At 53.1% G+C, this 27,441-nt stretch overlaps 1 protein-coding gene across 1 annotated transcript; it reads right to left on the minus strand.

The window, feature by feature from the left end:
• Positions 1-8,376: 8,376 nt before the first annotated feature.
• On the minus strand, positions 8,377-23,818 carry LOC309638823 (chymosin). The gene is made up of 10 exons (XM_082415246.1): positions 22,725-23,818; positions 19,826-19,976; positions 18,828-18,945; positions 17,697-17,815; positions 15,518-15,717; positions 13,874-13,987; positions 12,962-13,106; positions 12,269-12,367; positions 9,985-11,529; positions 8,377-9,944 (listed from the first exon to the last, which is right to left on the minus strand). Exons 1-9 carry the CDS (start codon positions 22,784-22,786, stop codon positions 11,392-11,394), a joined length of 1,146 nt encoding a protein of 381 aa, XP_082271372.1. The 5' UTR covers positions 22,787-23,818; the 3' UTR covers positions 8,377-9,944; positions 9,985-11,391.
• Positions 23,819-27,441: the final 3,623 nt, after the last annotated feature.

Below are 27,441 nucleotides of genomic sequence, written 5' to 3' on the forward strand. Positions count from 1 at the left end.
ATTTTCTCATTTGCCGAAGTGGAGCTAGACCAGGGGAGGGATGATTAGAATGAGAGGAGCATAAGGGAATAGAAACCACATGAACATATAAGGTCTCCCACATCCAGATGACTCTTGGGCCAGTCAGCCCAGTTCTCTGCCACCAAGGTACTGGCTGTCTGAAGGTATAACTGTCCTCCTGGTCCCCAAACTCCCAGGTGTTAAATGCTTCCCAGCATGCTTACATTCCTTTAAATAATAACATTCCTCATGGCATATCCCTTTGTACAAGGCACTTTCACATTCACTATCTTACTTTTTCCTTATTACTGTCCTTGGTGGGTAGTTCTTTCTTTTTTTAATTAATAATTAAATTTTTTTTTTCCTTTGGCTGCGTTTGGGTCTTCGTTGCTGCGCATGGGCTTCCTTTAGTTGCAGTGAGCGGGGGGCTACACTTCGTTGCTGCGTGCGGGCTTCTCATTGCAGTGGCTTCTCTTGTTACGGAGCACGAGCTATAGGTGCTCAGGCTTCAGTAGTTGTGGCACATGGGCTCAGTAGTTGTGGCTTGCAGGCTTATTTGCTCCGCAGCATGTGGGATCTTCCTGGACCAGGGCTCGAACCCATGTCCCCTGCATTGGCAGGCAGATTCATAACCACTGTGCCACCAGGGAAGCCCCTCAGTGAGTAGTTCTTATGTGTTCCCATTTTACAGCTGAGAAAACTGAGGCCCAGAAATGTCATGATCACATGGGCTAATGAATGGCAAGGATGGAGCTGAACCCAGTCTGACATCCTCAAATTTATCTAAACTTTTAAAAACTTGTTTCTCTATCAAGACAGTACCACTTCAAGTGAAAGAAATTCCATACAATTACAATGTACAGTGAGAACAAAGCATTTCTATTTATTTCTCTAAAACTTAGTGTCAAGGCAGCTCCATCTTCTCCAGTCTCTTGACTTTGGTGACCAGATACTCCCTGAGGACTTGGAATCAAGTCTAACCCCCAGCTGGACTCAGGTACCAGCCCTGGGACCTCAGGGGGACACCTTGGCATTGGCAGTTCCAGGTTCTGGAGGTAGTTCCTTCCCTTCCCCCACAGTGGTACCCTCTCCCCAACTTAGATATCTATATGCCAATATTCTCCTTCCCTTCATAGAAACAATTCTTAGTAAAGAAATCAGCAGGCTTGGTGGATGGGGCATGGGATTTTGAGGAACAAGTGTCCAGCTGTGGTGTCTTAGCTTCAGTCCTTGGCTCTCTGAGTTTTTGTAAGGAGATTATCCTGCTATGATTTGGGGGCAGGGGTGCTGATGTTGGGAGTACTTGATGGTATTCTAATGAACTGGTCCTGCAGCAGCCATAGAGAAAGGTCACCCCGTGTGGAAGAGGGCAAGGTATTCTCTGAAGGAACTGGATTCTCGTTGTCAGTCTTCCAAGGAGGAGGGTCTTGGGCAGGTGGAGGGGGCCCTGCCTCTACTACAACTTCCCTTTCTTGGATCCAGACCTCAAGGATGGAAACTATCTGGACATGAGCTTCAGGGCAGAGGGCAATAAGATGACATGGAGGCAGAATAACGGTCCCCAAAGATGTCCACGTCTTATTTCCTGAAACCTTTGAATATGTTACTTTAACATGGCAATAGGGGGACTTCCCTGGTGGCACAGTGGTTAAGAATCCTCCCTCCAATGCAGGGGACACGGGTTTGAGCCCTGATCCGGGAAGATCCTGTATGCCGCGGAGCAACTAAGCCCGTGTGCCACAACTACTGAGCCCGCGTCCTAGAGCCCGCGAGCCACAACTACTGAACCTGCGTGCCTAGAGCCCGTGCTCCACAACAAGAGAAGCCACCACAATGAGAAGCCCATGCACGGCAACGAAGAGTGACCCCCGCTCGCCGCAACTAGAGAAAACCCATGTGCAGCAACAAAGACCCAACGCAGCCAAAAATAAATAAAATTAAAAAACAAAACAAAACATGGCAATAGGGGTTTTGCAGATGTGACTAAGTTAAGGATCTTGAGGTGGGGGAGGTGATCCTGGGTTAGGTGGGACCCACAACGGTCCTTATAAGAGGGAGGCAGGAGGTCAGAGTCAGGAGATGTGCCAACAGAAGCAGAGGTCGAAGTGACAAGGCCATGAGCCAAGGAATTCAGGCAGCCTAGTAACTGGAAAAGGCGACGAAATCAATTCTCCCTAGAGCTCCCTGAAAGAAGGCAGCTCTCCTGACACCTTAATTTTAGCCCACTGAGACCAATTTTGGATTTCCAACCTCCAGAACTATGAGATAATACATTTGTATTGTTTCAAGCCACTAACTTTGTGCTAATTTGTAGCAACAGCAATAGACAACTAACACAGCTGGTATCTGTTATAAAGAAATCAGCCAGGAGATAGAGTGGGTCAACACATAGCTCTTAAACCTGACCACCTGGGGATATGTCACTCTTGTTTACTCCACTTTGTGTCATCCAGAGCCTGTGCACTAGAGCCGTGTACCCCTGCCTGAGCCAGAGAGTTAAAGGGAGCAACACCTTTAACTGGGGAACACGTGGTGATGGCAGCAGTGGTCATCAGAGACCCCCCGAAGAAGAGGTGACTTGCCAGCAAGGTCCAGCCTCTGCTCTCCCGTGAGAGAGCCCCTGAACCAGGCCCACCCTGGAGGATCAGGTCTTATTTCATCAAAGACTGAGGTCACAGCCTTTAGGGCACCTCCCCACCACCCCACCCCACCCCCCCAGACATCCTCTGCAGTGCCAGGAGGCCTGACGTGAGAGTCATCTGCTCCAGGGTCTTAGACGTTGGGGGCTGCCCACCAATGGATCTAAGGAGACAGTCAAAGCTGCCAAAAGCTTCAAGGCAAATCCTAGAGGCGGTGCCTCTTCCCCAGCCTGCCAAGCCCAGTTTGGGCCCCAGAGCCCTGCGGAGCCTCTGCTGGAGCAGCCTGCAGCAACTCCCCCTTCCCAGATGTCCCCGTCACGTCACAGCTCTCGGCTGCCCTCTGGCTTTAGCTCTCAGATCCTCCCTCGAAACCTGTTGGGACTATAAAAATGACATCTCATCTGGGGCCCTTTCCAGAGGCTGGTGAAGTCCAGGTGGCCCATCAGGAGTAGCAGAGCGGAGGGAGCTGGTCATAGGCTGCCCCAGGGAGGGAAGGGCTTCCATGAGCCAGCGTAGGGCATGCTGGAAGAGCAGCTGTGTGGGTGAGATTTCAGGGTGCCAGGCCTGCTCCCCTTTCCTCCATGCAAAGACATTCTCCGCCTCAGGGGCTCTGAAGCACAAGCTGAACGGGGACCATACCTTCTAGACTAACAACTGAGACACTCATAGGCCTAAGAAAGAGTCTGGCAGATGGAGTTTGATTTTGGAATTACCAGGTTTTTTAGGACACTGCAATCAATTGCAAGAACAATGGGACAGAGTATTTAAATTCTAAAACATAGTCTCTTCCAATAAATCTCACCATGATAAAGCTCCTGATAATTGACACCCCTACAAAGCTCTAAGAGGGTGAAGGTTGTGTTTTGCTCACCACCGTGGCTTTAGCACCTAGTACTAGGTATGTTCCATAAATATTTCATGAGAGCGTGAGAGAGCGTTCACTTTGACAAGGCCCAGGCAAATTCCCAGAATATTTGTCCCAGACCTCAGGCCAGGGCCGCCAGCTGCGTGGGAAAGGCCACAGTCCCCTGTGTCACCCTCTTTCACCTCTCTAGCTCAGGAACCTCCAGTGGGGCAAGGGATTTTTCAGTGTCCCTCTGCCCCTGTTGGGGGAGACATGCTGAATCCCACCTAGTACTTGTACCCCCTCGAGGCCTGAGCAGTCCCAGAAGGAGCTGCAGTGTTTCCAAGCAGGCAAGGCAGCTTTAGCCTCCCCACCGCCCAGGGAGGGGGTGGTATTTACTTTTCAAGACTGGATGGGGAAGGACAGATGAGCAGCTGGGTGTTGCGGGGCTGACAGACACAGTGGGGAAGGGAGGACACCCCTTCAGGATGCCACGTGTTGTGGACTGAACTGTGTCGCTCCAAAACCTATATGCTGAAGCCCTAACCCCCACTGTGACTGTATTTGGCGACAGGGCCTTTAAAGAGGCAATTAAGGTTAAATGAGGTCCTAAGAGTGGGGTCCTAATCCAATATGACTGGTGTCCTTATACGAAGAGGAAGAGATACCCAGGAATGTGCAGGCACAGAGGAAAGGCCATGTGAGGACATAGCAAGAAGGTGGCCATCTCATCTGCAAGTCAAGGACAGGGGACCCAGGAGAAGCCCACCCTGCTGACACGTTGATCTTGGACTTCCAGCCTCCAGAACCAAGAGAAATAAATTTCTGTTGTTTAAACCACCCAGTCAGTGGTATTTTGTTACGGCAGCCCTACAGCATTAAGACACCTCTCAAGGCAAAGAAGACGCAGAGGTCTGAGTGGGCAGAGGAGACAAAGAGGCCCGGGAGACACAGGCACAAGTGCCCAGTGAACTCTGCAAGGGAGCACACTGTGGGTGGCAGAAAGCCCTTCCTCTTCCTCTTGTGTCTACATAAACCCTTCGAATACTGTCCAAATCCATAGCCCACCAATGACTAGAATATCCATATGGCGCCTTCTGCCCTAGCCTGTCAATAGGTCTCTCATTCCTGAAGCTTCTCAGATCCCAGCTTCTCTCCCTAACTGGTCTGTGTCTGGGACTCCCCGGAAATGGACTCAGGAAAGTGCTTCGAGATTCTCTATTCTTTGCATATTTTCCAAACCCGCCAGGGCCGCAGGTGCAGGCACTAGAGTTCTGGCCCCAGCATCCCTCCAGCTTAGGCCTGCCTGCCTCTTTGTCTTAGGAGCTGAGGTCAAGAGACTGGCCACCAGGGTGACCCTGGGAGTCCCAGGGGCACAAGCCTAGGCATCGGACAGCCAGTTTGCCTACAGTCCACTCCACTGCTTATGAATGACTCTCTCGATGAGAAATGCCCCCCAGGGAGTTGATTTGGGAAACGTGGCTGAGATCTGGTGCTCCCACGGGAGGGCCTGGCTTACAGGACTTCCCAGGTCACAGTCCAAAGCTGCAGGAGGTGTGGCTGTCCTTACCCAGGAAGCTCCTTGATGCCTCTCACAGGCCCTAAAAATAAAGCTTCAAGGACACAGCTATTCTGGTCTCAATGCTAGACAGCGCCCTGGGAAAGAAAGAGACTCTTAGGTTTCGCGGTCCGAGCCAGAGGGGTAGACAAGGACAAAACAGGGGAGGCCCAGCACCTCCGATGGAACTTTATTTTCACCCAGACGAGGCGGCGAAGGGCGTGAGCAGTCTCCAAAAAGGAGGCACGATTCTACAAGCCAGAATGGGGAGGCAACTTTGGTCTGCACCTTACCAGCCCCAGCCCGACTCCAGGGAGCATCTCATGCAGCAGGTCCCCGCTGCTCACCAAGCTCCCTGGAGCTGGAACTCCTTGGGATGGAGGGCTGTTCGGCCGACCTGGAAGGGCTAACACCGCCCCCAAGTCCCTCAGGCACACACTCGCCACATCCTTACCTGGCCAGCTCTAGCTCAAAATGTAATTCTGGTATGACAGATGATCCAGAAAGATGGAGATGGAGGATCCCAAAAAAACAAAGACTGAGAAGGGAAAGGCTAACCAGCGAGAGGTCCTGTGAGTGAGGGGTTTGAGGGTAGGGACCACATCTCCTGTGAGTCAATGCCTCCTGCAGAAGCTGGCACCGTGCCCTGTATGTAGTAGGCCCTGAGTGAATTCTATTGTTTGGTTGGCCTGGGGTGATAAGGAGGAATCTTGCCAGATACCAAAGAATGTATACAAAGTTGGCTTTTGAGATTAGGTCACCAGAGGGCGCTCCAGGACAAGTGCTGGGCTGCCTCATGCTCTTAAGCGTTTAGACGACAGTTTGGAGTGTGTGTATTTGTTCAACAAACATCTTCTGAACAATTACTCTGTGCCAAACACATAAGTGCTATGAAGGATACAAAAGGATTGAGACATGATTATTGCCCTCAAAGACAGGGTCATCTCTTTAGAAACATAAGAGGCATGAGCAGAAAATAATGTATCCTTATTTATCTACCAGCAACTTCTATTGGTTAAGTGCTGATTAATCTTCACACAGTGTTCCTTCTACCTATAATGCTCGTCTCTCTCTCATAGCCACATGCCTTCCCACCTCTTGCACGTCTTTGCTCAAACATCACCTTCTCACGGAGCCTACCATTCTCACCTCGCTTTAGAGCAAGTGTGTTCCCCACAGCACTGCATCATGTCACCCGGCTCTACTTTCTCCCTTGGAGCTTCAGACTGATAAGGATGGAGTAGGATAATCAAATAGTCAGCTTAGAAACCCCAATAGGGAATTGTAGATAGAGACGGAACTTTAAGGGGCTTTGGGAGACCACAGTAAGATTAATGATCACTCCAGGAAGTCATGGGAAAATCCTGAAACGATGCGGGCTTGCTTGACTCATAAAGCAGAACTGGTCACTTAACATCAGAGCCAGATTGGCTTGCTTAACAACAAAATCAAGCTAACTTGATTAGCACAGAATCATGCAACAGAGGCACAAGACATGCTCCAAAACAATAAAACAACAAAACAGTGGTAGCATGAGACCTATATCCCGCCCAGTGAGCTCAATAAGTTAATGACCCCCAAAACATGCCCTTTGACCCCTAGGACATGCTCTGTACACAATGCCCTAAAAACAATAAAACAATAGTGGAGAATAAGGCCTACAACCTGCCCAGTGGTGGGCACACACACAAAAAACAATCATTTATGGAAACGTGACATCTACTCAAGAAAGACAAAGAAGGTCTTCTCCCCCTCCCCTGTCTTCTTCTGATTATAAAAATGTAACCCACTAAGCACTCGGGGCAGCACAACGCTTGCCTGCCCGCTTGTAAGCCTCACAAACGTCCTATTCTAATAAGTCACTTATCTATCACTTTGCCTCTCACTGAATTCTTTCTGCACTGAGACATAAAGGACAGTGCTCCTGGAGCCCCCTGAAACGACACCTATCAGTTTCAAAGCCTTCGAACATGCTATGCAGTTTACACACTTCTTGTTTCCACAGTCTGTGCCCCCCACAGAGTTCCATGAGGGTGGAGGTTCCATGTGCTGTGTCCACTGAGGGACACGGTGAATAGAGCAGAGCTTCACACCCAGTAGGTACTCAAAATACATTTTTTAATAAACAAGACAGGTGACAATTCTAATTAACCTCAAGTAAACCGAGTGGCCAGGGGTCAGCCAGCGAGTATTCCTGCCATTTGGAGGGTTTGGGTGAGGTGGGCATCATGTGCAGTAAGGGGGCTTCTCAGAGGAGGGCACATTTAAGCTGGTCTTAAAGGATGAAGAGCAGCTCACAGGTCAGAGAAAGTGGAAAGGGACATCACATGGAGGGAACAGCATGAGCAAAGGCCCAGAGGCCAGCCCCGCAGGGTGGTAGGTGTGGCCATGGTCGAAGTCTACACCAGATGTTTCTTCTGGCCTCAGCAGGAAGCTGTTGCCCACCCTGGCCCATCGGGGGCCGCAGCTCCAACCAGAGTTACTGGGCAGTAACCAGGCCATGTTCCTCTGCCTGCCTGGGGCTTTCCCTTGCCCTACCTTCCCACCACCGGCTTCCTGCTTTTGGTGTGTGTTTCACTTGCATTTCCTACTGTCTAGGGCTTCCTGACGTGGGCAACCTCCGCCATTCCCGGTGCAGAGATATTCTCCCCTTCTGCTGCTGCAAGCAAGAAACAAACTGCACAGCCCAGAAAACAATCCATCATTTTGTCATAACATTTCCATTTCAAAGACTTCCTTTCCAAGCTTCTCTCTGGCCAAAACTTCCTCTCATTAGCAAGAGAAGAACTGGCAGGAAAATGAGTGACAAGGAGGGAGAGGAACTGGAAATAGGGCTCTAGGCCTGAGGCCTCTGCCTGTGTGTACTCAGGGCCAGGGGCGGAGCAGGGACTGATAAGAGACCTGGAGACTCGTGTGTGTGTGTGTGTGTGTGTGTGTGTGTGTGTGTGTGTGTCTGTGTGTGTGTGTCTGTGTGTGTGTGTCTGTGAGAGAGAGAGAGCCCGTGTTTTTCAGCACTTATGATTCATGCCACCGGGTCAGAGACTTGCCCACTCATATCACAAGGCATAAGCCACCCTTGGGCTCTTTCTCAGCCTCCACATTGTGCCAGGAAGTTCCCTGGGCACTGAAGATTCAGAGAGTAAAAATGCTGTGCTGTCCATCAGGGACTCTAGCAGAGAGACCAACATGTCAGTGAATAACAAAGGCAAGATAAACGTTGTTTTAAAGATCCCTGCCGAGCAATTAGGAAGCTGGGAGCCGGCAGTCTGGTGCAGTGTGGGTGTCACCTCAGAGGACACTGAAAGCTGGTCTTGAAGGGTGAGGAGCAGCTCACAGGTCAGAGTGGAAAGGAGAAAACAGGCGAAGGGAACGGCATGAGCAAATGCCCAGAGGCCAACCCTGCAGGGTACTGGGTGTGGCCACGGTAGCAGACAGATGGCAGCAACTGCATAGAGGGTGGACGTGAATGGCCACTGAGACTTCCTCAGCTGCCCCTCCAGGCCCTGGTTCTCGCCAGCAGACAGCGCAGGTAGAAGACCTGGTAGTCAGCCAGGTCTCTCCCAGCAGGGTCTCTCCCAGCATCACATCTCGCTGGCCTCCAGGTTGGCTTCTTCACAAGGGAATGGCAGATGTGCCCCTTCCAAGGCTCCTTTATCCCCTTGCAGACCCCCAGTGCTCTGGGCCTGCTTCAGAGCCTGGTGTGGGCCCCTTGGCAGAAACTTAAAACCCTACAGACAGCTTGGCCACTTCTCTCCCCTTCAGCGTCCTCCCAGCATGTGCCGAGCCATTCCCCAGGCTCACAATGGGAGGGAAAAGGTAGAGAGCAGGCCTGAGTGTGCAGTGAGGGCGGGCGGTTGTGAAGACGGGGAGGAAAGAGGAGACCAGCAGTGAGTAGTATGATTTGTCAGGACGAGTGAATCACTTGTCCATTCATTCACTCATTCGTGCAACAATACCTGATAGGGGCATTCCATGAGCTAGGCCTCCAAGACATCAAAGAGAGGTACACAGTGTCTGTGCTCAGGGAGCCCACTGTCCGTGAGGGAGACAGACAAGAAAATAAAAATACCAAGTGTACCCTAGGGAAAGGGCTGGGCCCAGCAGGACCACAGGAGGGCATCAAACCGGGCCTGGTCAGGAGATCCTAAAGAGGTCTGGACTGAAGGGAGATTTGAAGGACCCTTAAAAGTTGACAAAGGGTAGGACTGTGGAGAACATTCCAAGCAGAACTTTCTCTGCAACCAGGAGAAATCCCAGGAGCAGACTGTGAGGCTGCCATGGCCCATGAGACCCAGAAGGCGCTGCCCCCTCAGAACAGGGGTCTCTACCCGGGCCAGGTGGGCAGTGGGTGCGGTGGGGGACCATTTGGTCCAAGCTTCCCATTTATGAAAGTCATCACATAAATACGATGACTTTCTACATTACCTCCAATTGAGGTCTGGATGTTTAAAATACAATTTGTTAAGGGTAAACCACTGAAATATAACACAATTTTTGTGAGCCTGTTTGGCTTTTTTTTAATCTACAGGAAGCCTAAAAATAATGAAAGTGGCCCAGTTCTGTCTCATTCTTGGCAAACAGGCAGTATTGGTCTTAGATTTTACAAAGTGCCTAATGCCAGAACTTACTCAGCACCACATTCGCCTCCCCAACCCCATAAGGCTGAAGCACCAACGCTGCCCTCTGCCCTTGAAGTCCCAGAACATTCTCCTGTGTCCTCTGCCCAAACCCACCCCAGGCCCCTCAGCTCCCCAGGGCTGCAGCCTGAGCCCTTCCTCTCCCACGTCACCCACCACGGTGCAGCCCTGCTTCTTCCCTACCAGAGGTCGGTCCCCAGTTCCCTCCACGGCCAGGACCGGCTGCTCAGCCACAGATGAGAAAGCCAATGCCACAGCGTCTCCACCTTAGGGGCACATCTGCCATTCCCTTGTGAAGAAGTCAACCTCCACAGGTCTCATCTTGTTTGTCCTTGGGTACAGCTGGGAAAGACCCCGGGAGATGCCCCCAGAGGGTCCCGTCAACAGGACCCCATCCGCAGCTCCTGTGGGAGCCCCCTGCCCCCTTCCTAAAGGACGGCCTCCTTTGTGAAGTGTCACAGCCACACCTGTAGCTTCAGGCCCTCTGAGACATGCCACGTGACTCACCTGCCCCTCAGGTGTTTGCAGGGCACGTGTGGTCAGGATACAGTGAGGGCAGGGACTAGATAATAATGTGGTCCCAGCCCCCTTTCCAAGGCCTTCTGAGAGTTCAGCTACTATAAAGGTGTGACTTAAAGCCCAGTGACTGTACTGGGGGCGAGATTGGCTGTGATTTAGAAAAGTGAAGGCTGATCAATGGTACCGTCCCCTTTAGGGAAAAGACTGTCAAAAGAAGGGGTGCAGAGAAGGGAAGGAGGGTCGAGGGAGCAAACGTGCACAGCTCCTGCCAAGTGACCGAGCACTGGGGTCTCCCCAGGAGTGGCCAGCCTGCCCCTCACAGCACCTCAAAGTAGCATGACTGAGAAAAGCCTCTTACCTCTGCCTAGAGGCCCTTGTTCTGACCCCCCGATATTTGTATTTCCTCGGTGGCCTCTCCCCTCCTCAGAAGGCTGCAGGGACCTGTGAGTATGCGTGGTCTGTTCACTGACAGCTGTGGTCTTTGCTGACCTTTGACATGTCAGCCTCTGTGAGCCGGTGGACATGGGTCCGCCCCGGCGATGTAGCTACTTTTCAGGCGCTAGCGAGTCAGGTGTGGAGCCTCTAAGACTGAGGATGGGCCTCTGGGCTGTGGTTCTTCCCCACAGCAACCTCAGGGCCCTCAGACCTTCCCAGAAACCCTCTGCCTGTTCCACTAATGTCTTCTCCAAATGGCAGTCAAGCCCTTCTCTTAATAGAACTAGAACCATTCTCTCCCTAGGCCAATATTCTCTACTCGGCCCCACCTCAAGCCCTTGTTCCCCGGGCACAAGTGTCATCCTGCAAAGGTCTCCCTTACTGCACTCTTTCCCCAGAAAGACGGGGAGTAGGAGAACAGGAAGGCAAGACTGGTCTTGCTTTTAAAAACCTGACCTGAGCTTGAAATGGCCAATTCCCTTGTGAAAGTCTCCATCCATCAACAGTGTCCCCAGTGCTCCCCTACCCATGTGGCCCCAGTTCTGCCGAACACACCACGTGACTGTCACATCCCACCCCCAGAGCGGTGCAGGGATTCAGCCCCAAAGGAAGCCAGGCTTTGCAGAGACGTAGTATTTATTGAGAACCGTCTGCTTGAAAACCTCACCTATGTGTGTGCATGTGTGTGTGCATGCGTGCGGGTGCATGTGTGTATGTGCGTGTGTTTGGGGACAGCGAGGCTCTTGGTCAGCGGTGCCATCAGACGGCCTTGGCCAGCCCCACGCGGTTGTTGGCCCTGTCAAAGACGCTGTAATACTCCCGGATGAAGACATCCCCCAGGATCCACTGCTGGGAATTATTTTCACCCTGGAAGCCACTGGTGCAGAAGCCCTGGTCCTGGGAAAGGGAAGGCCGACATGAAGCTGGTCCCAACCCCAGTGGCTGTGCCTCTCCGGACCCCAGCCCCAATCACTGTCTCATCTATTGTTTCCTCTCACCCTTGAAATCACCTTCTGAGCTAAGCAAACAAGTATCAGATTCATCTACTCAACAGATGAAAAAATTGACATTCAGAAATGAAGTGTCAGATCCAAGATCACCTGGTGGGCCCCCTCCCCATTCCCCCTCACTGGTCCTCCCCAACCCCCTGCCCTCCTGCTCTCAGCACCTACGGCCCTGGTGACCAGCCAGAACAGGCCTGGGGACCCAAGGCCTTGACAGTTCGGGGTGCTCAGGATTAGGTCAAAGCTGAAGCCAGCAGGGCAGTAGGCATGAGGGTTGGGTCTCCACAAAGCCCAGGTTATCAAGAAAAATCCCAGACAAAGCCCTAGGCCCCAGGGCTTAGAAGCCAGCAGTGGATGGAGGTTCCTATGCGTGGCTGTGGTCCCGCCCATCCCACCCTCCCTCAGGCCGCTGGGCTCCGTCCTTCCTGTCTGCACCATTTCTCCCAGGATGAGGCTGCCGCAGCCACAAATGAGGCCCAAGGACAACAGGCCCCACTCCGAAAGGCCAGGTGATCTAAATGCACGTCCTGCTCTCTCCATCTAGCCCATGCCACTTATCACCAATGTGCTGAGTTGCCAGTAGGGAGGAGGGGAGCTGGGTGAGCCCAGGTTTCCTCTCCGGAGACTCATACCTGGTTGGTGTAGGCAGAGGGCGTCAGTGGGTACATTCTGCTGTTGATCTCAAAGACCACCGTGGGCATGCTGCTCAGGCTGCCGCAGTCAATGTCAAACTAAAGACCAGAGGGAGGTCCTCTTAGAAGGACCATGGATGTGATCTGACTGCCAGAAGCAGAGAAAGTCCCAGGTGGGACCTCTTCCTCTGCACTGCAGCCAAGAAGTGGGGAGGGACCTGCTACTCAGAGGACCCCAGGGAGGTCCTTAGACCTCAAAAGAGTCACACAAATGGAGACCAGCCCAGGTACAGACACCAGCTCGAGACAAGGAGTTGTTTGCCTCAACATTTCCCCTCCAAGCCCAGCCAGAGCTCCCAAGGACACTGAGAGCACTTAGCTGTCAGGGAGGAAGAGGGGAGACCCATGGGTGGAGGGGTACAAGAGGGTGTAGCAAAGCTCAGTGAGTCAGGGATGTATGACCCTCCCTGGGGACAGGAAGTCAGATTGCAGCCACTGCACGAGACATGGGACCTCCAACAGCAAGTGAGCCAAAGCTAGAAAAGCCAGGCCATCTTGAAGGCCTCCCAAGAAATCCCAACCCCTGCAGGAATCCCAAACCCCTCACCATTTCCCTTTGTCATTTCTTCCATGTGCAAAGGGGTTCCCTCTTGAGGGGGGTCTGGGGAGGTGGGGATAAGGGTCTGGCCTCACCTCACCATACTGGTTCTGTGTGGCTCCGATGGCCATCTGGATGTTGAGGACGTCACTGCTGGGCCCGACCAGTATGGAGGTGCCCGTGTCCAGGATGGCCTGACAGCCACCATCACAGGCCACCACCACACCGCCGATGGTGACACTGCAGAGGGGAAATAGGATGGCCTCGCAGCACAACCATCATCCACCCCTCCCGCCCTGGGTCCCTCCTAGCCTCCCCTGCCAGGATCCTTGGCAGGAAGGAAGTCCAGCCACCCCAGATCCTTTTCTTTGGGCTCCTTTCTGGAGCCCCCATAACTTCCTGAACTCAGAGAAAAGACCCGAAACCATTTTCTCCCAACTCAGTGGCTCAGTGGAGGCCACCTGACCTTCTATGGGACAGAAACTTCAATGAAACAGCAAAGTCACAGGCATTAAGGGGTGGAATGAGTACCACACTGGTTGCCCAAAGATCTGGTTTCAAGCTTTCCCCTGCCATTTATTTGCTGCAAATTCCCCAGTCTTCTTACACTCAGGCTTCTTATCTACAAAATGGGTACATTAACCACCCTGTTTTTGATTTCCTCAAGGGAAAATGGTCGTGAGGTTCAAAGTCGATGTTAGTAAATTACAAAATGAGGATAATCGCAGTGCCACCCCCACAGGGCTCTAGTGAAGACTAAGCCAGGCAGTCATATCCTCACCCAGCGCAATGCCTGGCAGGTCTCGGTGCTGGATAAGCACAGCTAATCTTATTAATCAAGTGTAAGTGAAGGTTTAGGGTCCTCACTGACAAAGACACTTGGCCTTGGAGCATCTGATTCATACGCTAATGTGATGGTCTTACCAGCTACCAGACTGACACCCAGACCCTCACATCCCCACACCTGGAGGCAGCCTCTGGCGGGGCCACAGCTGCCACTCACCCACCTGTCCAAGGTGAACTGCCAGTACTTCTGCAAGGTCAAAGGCACCCAGTGCAGGGATCCTGTGTAGTAGGACGGGTCAATGGCCCCCAGCGTGAGCATGCTCTCCTGGCCATTCCTGAAACCAAGGAAAGTCATGATGTGGAACTCCGACATCCTGGCTCTGTGAGGAGGTAGCCCAGCCCCACACAGGGTTAGATGCGATTCAGACCCTGCCGCACTGTCCTCCCGGCCCCCAACACCCACCTCCACCCCAAAGGCTTCACATGAGCTCTCCCACCTTCCCGGTACTCCAGGCTTTTCTTTGATATCAGCTGCAGCATCCTTTCTCTCTGAATTCTGCAGCACCCACCCAGGCTGAGGCAGCACTAGAGCCCAGAGCATGGTCATTACTGTGGGAGGGGAGGTCAGGAAGTAGGAGGTCACGTGCCTGCCAGGCTCTGCTCAGGCCACTGTGTCCCTGCACCCCTCCACTCAAGGCTTTCTGCCCCCAGCCCTTTGGCCTCGAGTAGGGGAAGGGGTCTTCATCGAGGTCCCACATGCTCTGGATGAAAACTGCCACCCCAGCCCAAACCCTCTCTGTTGCTTCTGGGACTCTGTCTCATGACCAGGAAACACTGGCACACTGCGGGTTACCAGCTTCTCACTCTGCAGCTCTTGTTCCTTGGCCTCATCAAACTCCGTCCCACCTCCGGGCTCTGACACATGCCACCCCACTGCCTAAAATGTGCCATCCCTTTGTCTCACCTGTATATCACCCACTCAGGCCTCAGCAAAGCTTCCCCTGGCCACTCTCCACACACATACCTCGTCAGACTGGGCTGCCTGTCACTATTAAGCCTTCAGTACGTGCAGCTCTCCCCTGCAGGGAGTGCTCTTATCACAACCGTCATCATAATTGTATACGTAATTATGATGCGTGTGTTGTCCGTTTCCCCTGCTAAAAAGTTGACTCCCAGTTTGTCTTGTTTGCTGATGTATCCCCGTCTCCTAGCACAGCCCCTGCACATAGTAAGGGCCCATAAATATCTACTGAGTAAATGAATGAGTGAATGCACCTATTTACCCCCTGCCTGGGTTGCCCAGCTCCTTCTCCTGGGTGCGGTTCCCTTCTGCCAGTCCTGCCACCCACCCCTCTGTCTAGCAGAGCTGCCCCATCAGGCGGGTAGAGTGGGGAACACTGGACTGGGAGTCAGGAGCCCTGCGCCCCAGACATCGCTCGTCCACCAGTTTGAGGGTGACCATCCCGCCCGGGCCTCAGTTGCCTGCATATTGAAAGGAGAAGGTTGGACTCCTTTAGAGCCTGCTCTAAACATCTGTGAGTCTCAGTGACATCAATAAATGATTACTGAGGCCTGCCGCTTTGGAAGAAAAGAGGTTAAAAGCCCCTATGCAGAGATGGATTCAGGCTTCCTTTTTTACATGCCAGAAATGAAAGTCAAATTCTGGCCCGGTGGACTCTGGCTGCGTCAGTGACCCTGCTGGGGACCTTTAGACAGGAGGTTGGATGTGCCTGGAAGCAAGGAGAGGTTTGCTTGGATGCCGGTGACTACCCTTGTGTTGCAGTGTCCCCACGGGGTGGACACTCCTCAGGCGACAGTCCCTGCCAGGACGTGGAAGTCCAGCCCACGCTGGGCGCAGCTCCTACCCGTCCATGTAAACCGAGAACAGGTCTTGGGCCACCAGGTGCCTGTTCATCATGTTGTCAAACACGGGGACCGAGTACTCAGAGGCGAGGGAGGGGTAGGCCAGCCCCAGGATCCCATCGAACTCAGAGTAGGTGAAGACGTCACCAGGTTCCTGGGTGCTCAGACCCACAGTCTGCTGGGGGTCCACAATGTTGGAGACCTGCAAGAAAGGCAGAGTGACCTCCACCAGGGGGCCCTGCAGGCAGAGGACCCAGAAAGGTCGACGGTCAGGCTCTGCCAGCCCGCCCTCCCTCTTTTAGGCAGCGTAGTTATGTGAGCTTAAGAGAGAAAAGCCACCTTTCCCAGCTCTGTGCTGTGGTTTTGAGGGAACTGGTCTGATGAGGCAGGGGACTGGGTGGCAGGGGAAGAGAGAGCATGGCTGGGGGTGCGGACAGCAGGGCTCGTGGCGCAGAAGTTGGGGGTGAGCCCAAAGAAGGGCGTAAAACGAGGGACGCTCCAAGGCCCTCTGCCAGCCTGAAGCCCTCCCATCAGCTGCTGCACCAGGGCATCTCCCAGGGAAGAGCCGTGGGAGCAGCATGATGGACAGAAAGAACACGCATGCAGTTTGCATCTAAAAAGGTCCCGCAGTGCATCCTTGCTCTGTCGTGTGCTGTGTGACCTTGGACAAGTACCTCTCTGAGCCTCAGTCTCCTCATCTGTTACAGGGAATAATAACACCTGCATCGCAAGGCAGTGCTTAGACTAAAGAACATGAATGCTGAACATTTATCGAGCACTTAGTAAATGTATGATCAGTGAACTTTTATCGGCGCTCTGCGAAGAAGTGTCCTATCAACCTGCCCAATTCCCTGGAAGGCTGACGCGTCCACTAGCCTATTCTGAGCTCCCACAGCGACCCACCAGGCCTCCTGCTTCTACTCTGTCCCCTTATAACCCATCCTCCACACAGGCAGCCAAAGCGAAATTGAGAGTGGACGTCATCATGTCACCCCTTGTTCCAGAGGCTCCTGAAGGTATTCAGGGTGAAACCTGTGTCCTAGAGTCCCTCATGCTCTGGTCCTGCTTCTCACCCCTCCTCTCCCTCCTCTGGTCCCTTAGCTCACCCTGCTCCACCCACACAGATCTTTCTCTTCCTTGGGTGCCCCACTCATTCTCACTTCATGTGAGACTTCTGTGGGTGGCAGTGGGGAGGGAGGTCCTGACCCCTGAGCCTCTCTCTCCCACCCCCTGCCCAAGGTGGGTGAGCGAAGACAGCAAGATGCACCATGGCTCAGGCCCACAGCAAGGGCCAGCTCCTCCGTGAAGATGCAGGTTTTCCCCCCAGAACCCAAAATAGCAGAAAATAGCAAAACCTCGGCAGGGGAATCAGCCTTCCAGAGGTCTGTCTGCTGGGCCACCTCAGCCAGGGGCTCTGGTGCTGACTCTTGGGGAGGCCTGAGCTGGGAGGGCAACTGCCCAGCCAAGGGAAGAAGCTGAGGAGAGGGCTGTCAGCAGAGAAGGGCTGTGTCCTTTGGGCTTGAAGTAGAAAAGACTTCAGCCAGACCCCGGGAAGAACTAAAGGCAGATCAAGGTGAAGAGCACCAAGGGATGCTGCTTGATTTTTAACCTTAGATGGTGGATGAGGACGAAAAGAAAGATGTTAACATGTATTGGGCGCTTACTATGTGCTGGCCACTGTATTAAGTACTTCAGAAGCCAGAAAGGAACAAGTGCAAGGGGAGCCCTTGTCCAGAGGGCACAGAGGCTCTCTGACATGAAAGAAGATGCTGCTCTATGACTGATCCAGAGTGAGGTCAAGCCCAGAGAGTCGGAGACGTGGGTTTGACACTCAGCTCCCATCGTCACCCAGCTGTGCAACTTCAGGCAAGTTATCAGCTCATCTGAGCCTCGGGTCCCTCATCTGAACGATGGGGATGAGAATACCTTCCTCAAAGGGCTGTTGAAAGAACTAAATTTAAAATGAGATCACACACGTGGCGCTGAAGAACTCAGAACTGGCACAGACTCAGGATTCAGGACTCACTATGGCAAGGTCAAGTGAGAAAAGGGTTAGGAGGATGGAAACCGGACCCAGAGAAGCCTGTCAGGTGGGGCACAGCCCAGAGCCTGGGTGTCTGGGTGGGAGAGTGGCTGGTTGGGGGGGAAGGTGAGGGCTGGCTGGCCCCAAGCCCCACTCACAGTGACGGTGTCGTAGCCCAGGAAGCCCTGCATGCTGCCTGTGCCGTACTGGATGGACAGGGGCTTGCCCAGGTTCTGGAAGGTGGACGACATGCTTGGGTCGAAGCGGTGGTGATTTTCTGGAACACAGACTCAGGGTTAGTGGGGCCTGTAGCATCTTCTCACCACTCGACAGTGCCAGTGGGGGCTGAAGCCTCACCAGGTCTTGTAAGCATATCGTCTAAATACTAACGATTCTCTCTACTGAAAATAAGCAAGAAAATTATTCCTTGCTGCTCAACCCAACTCTCTGACCCCCAGTGCTACCTGCGTAGCTACCAAACAAAAAAAAGGAAGAAGAAAACCATCCCTGTGGTTTCCCAAGACCGGCTTCTACCAGCTTTGTAATTTCCCGCAACTCTTTTTGCTTCGCTAAACATTGGTTTCCTCACCTGGTAAATGGGGATAAAAAGAGCACCAACCTCCCAGGATTGTGGGAGAAATAAATTATTTACATATATTAAATGTTTACTCAGGGGCTTCCCTGGTGGTGCCGTGGTTAGGATTCCGCCTGCCAGTTCAGGGGACATGGGTTCGCACCCTGGTCTAGGAAGATCCCACATGCCTCGGAGCAACTAGGCCCGCGTGCCACAACTACTGAAGCCCGCGCAACTAGAGCCCGTGCTCTGCAACTAGAGAAGCCACCGCCATGAGAAGCCCACACACCGCAACTAGAGAAAGCCCGCGCACAGCAACAAAGACCCAAAAAAACTCAGCCCCCCAAAAAAAAAAAACAAACAACAAAAAGTTTACTCAGTACCTCTCACTTCATTCTCCCAGGACCCACTGGCATATTGTAGCCCCATTTTATAGAAAGAAAAACTGAGGACCCGGGAGGGTAAGGAGTCTGCCTTGGCTCCTAATAGAGCCAAAAAAAAAAAAAAAGGAAAAAAGCAAAGTTCCCTCATTTCTCGCTGGTGCTTTATACATCAGCCTGTGATTTGCACACCTTCCCAGTCTGTGGCCATTTGGAAGGGTTGAGCGAGGCTGGGCATGTCCAAGCAAGCTCTCCTTCCCCCATGTTTTCCCCCAACCATGCTGACTGTGGCTGGCAGAGCAGAGGGGTGGGCAGGGCAGGGGGGGGTCACTCACGGCAGGCGTCGCTCTTGCAGTAGACAGAGGGCACCCAGAGGTCGGAGGAGCCGGTGTCAAACACCACAGTGAACTCCTGGGGCGGGGTCCCAATGTAGATCTTCCCAAAGTACTGACTCTGAGGACAGACAGCACTGGGTGAGGGCAGGGGGCACCGCAGGGGGGTGAGGGCTGATGCTCGGCACGGAGCCTGTTCAGTTCTGTAGGCCCCGTGCTTTCTGCCCACAGACCTAGGAGGCTGAGGGGGAAGAAACGGAAGGAGGATCCCTGGGGGAGTTCTTTATCCCCGGTCCCCACGCTGAGCTCCGACCCCAGCCATGTTTGGCTTGCCCCTCCCGCAAGCCCTACATCCACCGCTGGAATCAGCCCCCAAAGCATACACTGGACCAAAAGGTAAGCCCTGTCTGGTAGGGAGCCTGGGCCACCCTGCCAGGGGCAGGGACATAGTGATGGGGCACCAGCTAGGTACGGACCCCAGACCCGAGCTGTCCTGGCCACCCCTCCTTTCCCGCTCTCCCCACGGGTCAGTACTGGGGCCGGGGTGGGGATGGGGATGACCTAGATAAGGAAACGAGGGCACAGAAGAGAAAAACAGCAGGTTGTTTACTGCCAAGAGTGACAGATGAGAGAGACAGTCTCCAAAAAGGAAGAGGGCACAGGGGGCACTCCTGCCATGTCCCAGGCAGCTGAGAGTGGGCACCAGCTGCCCCCTCTCTGCCAAGCCCAGCCCAAGACATGGGTTCCCTGGGCCCAGAAATGCAGGCATGAGGTTGGATCTGGGAGCAGAGCATGTACCCCCGAGGGAGGCTGTCCGCAGGAAGGTCGTCTGAGGTGGAGGGATTGGTTTTACAGGGCCTGCTGGCCCCTGGGAGATACTGAGGGGTGGGAGACGGCCTCACATCCCCCGGGGCGCCATGACCCTGCAAGAAGGAAGGAGGCAGGGGGCAGCCAACACACTGTGTGGGAATCATTACGGGGAGGCGGGCAGAGCCACTCACATCCAGGTAGCTGCTCAGGGGCTCGCTGGCCACCTCCCCGAAGCTGGAGTGCTTGCTGCTGACGGCAGACTGGTGTTTCTGCAGGAAGGCCTCCAGGAGCCCATGCTCCTTTAGTGCCTTTCTCAGGGGTTTGCCTTTGTGCAGAGGGATCCTGAGGAGAGGGGAAGAATTAGTGATGAGGTGGGCATCTCCACAGGGCTGCCCAGCCTCGGAGAAGTGCCCAGAGGCTCTGGGCTCCATAAGCCACTCCCCCAATTTTGTACCATAACCCGAAGTAAAAATTGTACTCTACGTCAGTTCACAAATCCGCGCCAGCCCTTACTAAATGCAATGCACTCTGACATTTCCTACTCCTTTCTCTTTTTTAATGCTGGTGGAGACTCAATTGATGTATTTTATAACCCGCTAATGAGTTTTGCAACTCCAAGGTTTGAAAGACACTAAGCGTATTCGCATTCAGTCTCCAATTCTTACGGTGGACCTACTATGTGCCGGGCACCGTATGGGGCACAGGGGACACAATGGGGAAAAGGGTACAGTCTTACCCTCCAGGAGCATACTGTCTGGAGAGAAAAACGGTGTCCCGCACACCCTGGAAAATGCTATGACAGCGCTCCTACCCTTTGCCAACCCCTGTTCTCTGCTCTCTGGGCAGCCTAACATGGGTGGAAATTCTTCAAAGGGTTTCAGCACAGAGTGTGGTCCCCAGGGAACTTGGTTAGAATTTAGATGTTGGGTGATGGAGGCAGATCAGCAGGAAGAGAATCAAGAAGGAAAACAGCAGAAGCTGGTTCAAGACCTGGTCTCCCCAAAGCCCTCAGAGCTTCAGCTTCTTCTCTGCAAAATGCATTATCTCTTCCTTTCCAGCCGTCTCGGGGGCCCTGCTGTGGGCCAACTGAGTGGCTTAACCTCGCCGGCTCTTAGTTTCCTCTCCTGCAGATTGAAGGACTGGAGTGTGATGGTTCCCAATGTCCCTCCCAGCTCTAGGAGTCACATGGTCCTCCTCCGTGGGCCTATTTTAAGGACAACTGGAGACTACAGGTGTGAAAGTGCTCTGAGAGTAATAAAATGGCAGCAGGTTTAAGACCCATAAAGAAAACGGGTTTTCTCATGTTGTTCATGTCCCAAATGGATCCCACATGGAACAACCTCATATGTGAGTTATGGTCTCTCGTCTGGCGCCTCCCACCCCCAGCCCTCAGGTGTGACTTCAGCTGGGACCTGACCTATAAATGAAAGGTTCTCGAGACATTTCTCAGCCTTTGTCTATGATGATAGAAAAGAACTTCAGCCCAAAAGGAAGGAGGCTGGACTGAGCTCCTGGGAGCAAGCCCACAGCTGTCCTTTCCCATGTCCAAGCCCCCAGTGCTTTCTGCTTTTTCCAGCTCTGGTTCTCACTGGCTACAAGATCCACTGGCTGAGTGCCTGCCGACTCCCACACTAGTAACTGCAACTCTGCTGAGCTGCCCCATCACAACACAAGACCCAGAGAGCCTCCCTCAGGGCAAGCGAGCATCAAAGGCAGTCCACCGCCCCACTATGGCGGCCCTGAACACAGGCTCCAACCACCACGAACCTTCCACCCACTCCTGCCTCCAGGCCTGTGCTGAGGCTACCAGATGCCGGACACTTGGAAGAACTCCACTTTCAGGACCACCACAAGCAGCCCCCACTGGTCAAAGACACTAGATCTCTTTTTAGGGATCCTGCTTCCCAGGGATGGATTCAGGTTTCCCTGGGCTCAGGCCTTGACAGGGCTCGAACCTGGGAACCAGAGGTAGTGTGACGTCACTGGCAAGAGTCTGGGACCAAGACTGGGACCACCTGGGACCGAGTCCTGGCTCCTCCATTTTTAACCATGTGGCCTTGGGCAGCTCAGGGACCCTCCCTGAACAACAGTTTCCTCATCTGTAAAATGCAAATAATATATCTACCTAACCCCTGAGGCTTAGTGATAGTATAGGTAAAGACCTAGTTAAGTGTCTGGCACCTAGTAGCAAGCAGCTCCATAAATATCAGTTATTATTTTGGGAGGAGAACCTGGGAACTTCACCCACAAAGGATTTGGACAAAATAAAGAGAACTTTATTTTGTTTAACAGATACACACATAGCTCTTACAATGTGCCAGGCACTGTTCAGAGCATTTTACAAATACTAACTCATATACCTCTCATGACAACCCCATAAGATGGATACTTCTCTCATCCTAACTTTACAAATTTATGTTAAGTGGTGTAAGAGAGTTACGTTAGTGATGGAGCTGGGGATCAAATCGCAGGAGGTTTAACTCCAGAAGCCATGCCCTTAATCTCCCAGGCAGCCCATCTGACCCCCTGTTCTCGTTCACCACGCCCTGAAGAGAGTAACGGAACGCTTTAGAGGGAAAGGCCCAAAACACAAAGGCAAGACTGACCTGAGGCTTCCCTGGGGGCGCAGTGGTTGAGAATCTGCCTGCCAATGCAGGGGACGTGGATTCGAGCTCTCGTCTGGGAAGATCCCACACGCCACAGAGCAACTAGGCCCGTGAGCCACAACTACTGAGCCTGCGCGTCTGGAGCCTGTGTTCCGCAACAAGAGAGGCCCACGCACCGCGATGAAGAGTGGACCCTGCTTGCCACAACTAGAGAAAGCCCTCGCACAGAAACGAAGACCCAACACAGCCAGAAAGAAAGAAAGAAAGAAAGAAAGAAAGAAAGAAAGAAAGAAAGAAAGAAAGAAAGAAAGAAAGAAAGGAGTTCCTTTAAAAAAAAAAAGACTGACCAGGAGCAACGATCTTGGGAAACTGCAGCATTTCCTTGAGGACTCCCCAGGGGAACAATGGCTGGAAGACCATGGAGAGACCCACACAGAGCCGATGCATGCGATGCCCGTCCCCTCCCCTGGGGCCTGACACCCACCTGGTGATCCCAGTGCCCTGGGAGAGAGCAAGGACCGCAAGTAGCACCACGAGACACCTCATCCTGGACCTGGGTCTGGCCACCGCTCTAGCCAGTGCCCACTCCCACAGCCTTTATAGAGAATGCGGGGCTCCCTCTGGCTGGCAGCCCAGGCTGCAGAGATAGCCCCGAAATTCAGGCCGCTCCACAAACACATTAAGATAGCACCCAGACTACACAACACCTGCTCTGATAAGGGCCACTCCGGGGACTTCAAAGCTGAAGGGTACACATGCCTGATCTTCAGGCCAGGAAATGTCACTCACACCTTCCTGATCTGATTTCCCCCTTTCAAACAGGACTTCTTGGGCTAACACAGGTGGAGCCACCGCCAGAGCCCTATCTCATGTCCCACCTTAAGGTCTGTAAAGAGGCCTGTTCCCAATGAGCCCCTTCCTGCCCTAGCTGCCTCCCGTCCCTGGGCCTGACTTCATGGGAGCCCCAGCTGGCCCTATCCTGGAGTCTCCCTGCCCAGTCCTCCCAGCCCAGGTTTCCAGGGTCCACTCAGTCTACTCCCCAAGTGGCATCTGAGGCCGAGAGTGCTTGTTCAGTCTGTCATCTCCATCTAAGAGAGACACAGATTCCTGCTCCCCCAGGGTGTGGCCCTTTGTTCCATGTTGGAAGGGCATTGGGAAGGGGAGGGAGTAGACACCAGATCCCATGAGCAGTTGGGAGGCCTGAGGAGGGTAAACGGGGAGGGCAAGCACGTGCCACACATGGAGGGGAAGGAGGAACCTATGACATGGTGGTCAGGTTTGGGGAACAGGTTAAGCGCATCTAAGCCACACACAGAGGACCCAGAAGAGCTTCTCGGAGGCACACATGCAGGGACTTGTGATGAGGAGGGGGGCCCAGGGTCCAGGCCAGATTGGCCAGATATGCTCTCAGGCCTGTAGCCTGGGAGAGAATTAGGGCAAAAAAGGAAAACAAAGACTTAGCCACAGAAGTGGAAGTCACATCCCAGGAGTGAGGGGAGGCTATGAACCGGAAGCTCAGGCTCAAGTCAGAATAAGGCAGGGGCTTTGGGACCACAGGTGTGAGGGAGACCAGAGTGCCAGCCACCCAACCCTGTAGGACAGACGTCTGCAAAGTGAGGGAGGCCTAGTGGTGTGGAAGAGGGAAGCATGGACCTGGAACAGAGAGGGCAGGTTGGGCAGCTGAAGAGGTGAGCATGTGGTGGGCCTGTGGTGGGCCCCAGACATGGGCAGGGGGTGGTCTGGGAGGGTCAGATCCAGAAGCTCCTGTATTTGACTTGTAAGGGCCTCAGGAGGCCAGTCAACAGGGAATCTGAGTGTTTTATGACAGGCCTGAGGAGGACAGGCAGACCCCACCCTGGCCATGGCAATGCCCACCCTCACATCCTTTCCCAGTAGCCCAGGATGCTGCTGCTTCTCAGGCCCCAGGAAGCAGCCATGGGCACATCCAGCTTCCCAAAAGCACCCTCACGACGTCATCAAGGCACCCTCCCTTTCCAAAGCCAGGAAAGCAGAGAGAAAAACACGCCACCTAATGGTACAGCTAGTTTCCCATTTCCTTCCCTGAGAACGCTGCCCTGCCAGGCCAGGCAGGGCCTGCGTGTCCTGTCCCAGTCGCCCTGCATCCGACTGGTGTTTCCTCCCACACATCAGCACCCAGCATGCCACATAGTAGATGCTCAATAAATGCTTGGTTAAGTAAATGAATGAATGAACGGTCTTGCCGCCACTCTTGAGGAATAAATAGCAGGCCGCATCTTTATTGTGTCCTGCAGATGAGGAGATGGAGGCTCAGAGAGGTTAAAGGGCTTGCCCATAAGGAAGAAGAGCTTGAACTGCCACAAGACTCTTGGTCTGATGCTCTACACTATACCACAGGGCCCGACAGGCTGTGGGAAGTTCATGAGTTTACAATGTCGAGTCTGAGGCAGCACTGCTTCTAGCTCACTCCTCTCAACTTCTGGACATTCCTTGGGACAGCCATACTTATGAGCAATGGGCCCATTGGTAGCATCTGGGGCTGGGACCTGCAGGGGTCAGCACATCAGACAAGAGTGCTGTACCACCCCGCTCCATGTCACCAGTGGCCCAGCCTGACCCAGCAGCAAACACTACTAGACAATGAGTCTTGGAAGTCAGGCTCAGCCCCCTCTCCCTCAGCAATGTGACCCTCAAAGGCAAGAACCAAAGCACTGGTTTCTCCGTGTTTATTCACAAGATTGGGATCATTCTAACAGCATTCAAGTGCACGCTATCAGGAAGGCTGCCCGAGACTGCACAGGATGTTAGGACTGTTTATCCCTGGGAAGCAGGCCAAAAACTGCAAAAAGCTTTTAGAAAAGCCACGATAAGATTTCATCACTGGGTACCCAGAGCCAGGTGGGAACGACTCCCCTTGGTCTAGATTCCTTGAGTCAGGGAACTGACCCACAAAAGTGGCTCAAACAAAATCAGGGCCCAGAGACAGCCTTTCCTGGGTACCCAACCTTGTGACCTCCACTCAGACATGAGCGGCAACAACACCAACTCAACTCATCCTGAGAATCTCCTATGGCCTCACACTGGACGGAGACGTGCAGCTGGTGTCATCTCCACCCCCAGGGAGCCACAGTCGGGCGGGGGACAGATTGGCCCTGGCATGTGACCCTGCTGTGATCCAAAGAGCCAGACACCTCCTCTGCAAGGGCTAGTTGGCAGGGGAGCGTGGTTTCTGTAAAGTACATGTGGGATGATGCTGGGCTTGAATCCTGGGTCTCCATGTGTAATTACCCTGGGCTTGAACTCTGGGTCTGCCACATGGTATTGTGACCTTGAGCAAATCCCTTTACTTCTGTGTGCCTCAGTTTCCTCTTCTGTAGGGTAGAGACAATGACACTGAGAGGGTCATGTGAGGGTCAAAGATAAGAGAGTCCAGGGCTGCTGTTTGTTAGGCCTTCTACAAGTAGGAGGCATAGCAACTGCGGTTGTGTGACCTTGAACATTTCAATCATTCCCCGGCCTCGGTTCCTCATCTGTGAAATGTGGGATTTACAAGCTCATGGAGCTGGTCTGAATCTCAGATATGTCCACAGCAGCAGTTCTTTTTGTGCTCTATGAATCAATTGAATTTCTGCACTGTGCCCCGAGCCCTCCAGACTGAGGGGCAAATTAACCTTAGCCATTTTTGCACAGTGCCCCACAGATGTGCTTTGGCACATGTGACTCTCCAGCCCACCAAGTTTACAGGGGCGTGGGCGGGCAGCAGTGCCCTGTGGTCTTTCCTTGTCCCTGCCTGGGCCCCTGTTGCCTCCGTGTCTCACCTGAGCTCCCAGCCTTCTGGAAGCTGCCACAGTCATACTCCCCCAGACAGGCCACGCGGCCACTGCACCCTGATCTTGCCACCTACCTGCGCCACTGACAGGAAGCAGGGTCCAGGTCCCCGCCACTCAGAATCTGCCTGACTCCCCTGCCTCTGCCTTCTACACCCTCTGAGGGAGCCCCAAATTCCCCCAGGGCTTCAGGAGAAACACATCCTGACCTGGAAACCCTGCAGGTCCCTTCTGCTTTCTGCCCTGCCCACATCTTCCCTGAGGCAAAGAAAGGTAAAGCTGGCTTTTCCTCTCCTGAAGAAAAGAGAAAGGAGAAAAATGAGAGGATTTTTTTAAAAAATGATAAATCAGTACCTCAAAATATTATTCAGCCACACTAAAAGCCTGTCCCACGCAGCATGTGCTTAGTTAGTGTCAAGCACCATGCATTTACTCTTTTAAAAAGTCTCCATATTACAGATGAGCAAACAGGAGCTTAGAAAGCTTAACTAATTTTCAATATCACTCAGCTAATAATAAACGGAGCTGGGATTGAAACTTGGGTCTGTTTGATTCTTGACGGTGCAGCCTTTCAGTTTGACCACGTGACCCTCCCAGCACCAAAATCCTGCAGTTCAGAGAAGATGACCACATCACATCCACACTCAACAAGCCTGGGGATGAAGAAGATAGGAGGGGTCCTAGGGTCTTTAATGCAGCTCAGCTGGGAGAGACCTCAGAAGGGCAGAAACCTGGAAGACACATCAGAAGACTGCCCTGCACATTTGTAAGTCCCTACCCTTCTCCCCTCCTGCCCCCAAAGTGATCCCTGTGAGTGATATACTTGCCGGTCCTCCAGCCATGGTCAGCAGAAATGTGGGGGGAGACCAGCACCCAGCCTCCAAACCCACAACTCTGTTTGTTCTGCATCAAGTGACCTGAGCCCTGGGAATGTCTGCCCAATGCCTCATGGAATTGCCAGGTCCTCTTGGGAGAAGGGTGGGGTTGGGGACCCTGCCCTGCACACACAGGAGAGCACATTGTGAGTTATGGGAAACAGCAACAGGGAAGCCCATTCCATGCTGAGCACAAGGGCAGCTGTGCTTTCAGAATGGGAGGGAGAAAGGGGAGGGTGGGAGAGAGGGAAGGATCAAGGCAATCCCCAGCTCCGATGCAGAACTCAGGGCCACCGGCAAACCAAGTCTCTGGATCACTGGCTCATGCATCTTGAGATCATGTTTTGCTTTATAAATACAGTGTTAAGGAATCACTAAATAGTTGGGGTAGAGGACTTGGTCAAAAACTAATAGTATTGTATCGATGTCAATTTCCTGGCTTTGATATTTGTACTGATTTTGATTTTAATATTTATAAGGAAATGTCCTTGATTTGGGGAGACATACTGAAGTAAAGGAG

The sequence above is a fragment of the Balaenoptera physalus genome (genome assembly GCF_965194825.1).
Source record: "Balaenoptera physalus genome assembly, chromosome: 1".
Classification (NCBI taxonomy): Eukaryota; Metazoa; Chordata; class Mammalia; order Artiodactyla; family Balaenopteridae; genus Balaenoptera; species Balaenoptera physalus.

Coding starts and splice junctions, on each gene's coding strand:
- LOC309638823 (XM_082415246.1), bottom strand. CDS start 22,786: ATGAGGTGTCTCGTGGTGCTACTTGCGGTCCTTGCTCTCTCCCAGGGC. Junction 17,816..18,827: donor CTGCAAGAGCGACGCCTGCC/GTGAGTGACCCC, acceptor TCTGTGTTCCAG/AAAATCACCACCGCTTCGAC. Junction 12,368..12,961: donor CACAGAACCAGTATGGTGAG/GTGAGGCCAGAC, acceptor TCTGGTCTTTAG/TTTGACATTGACTGCGGCAG.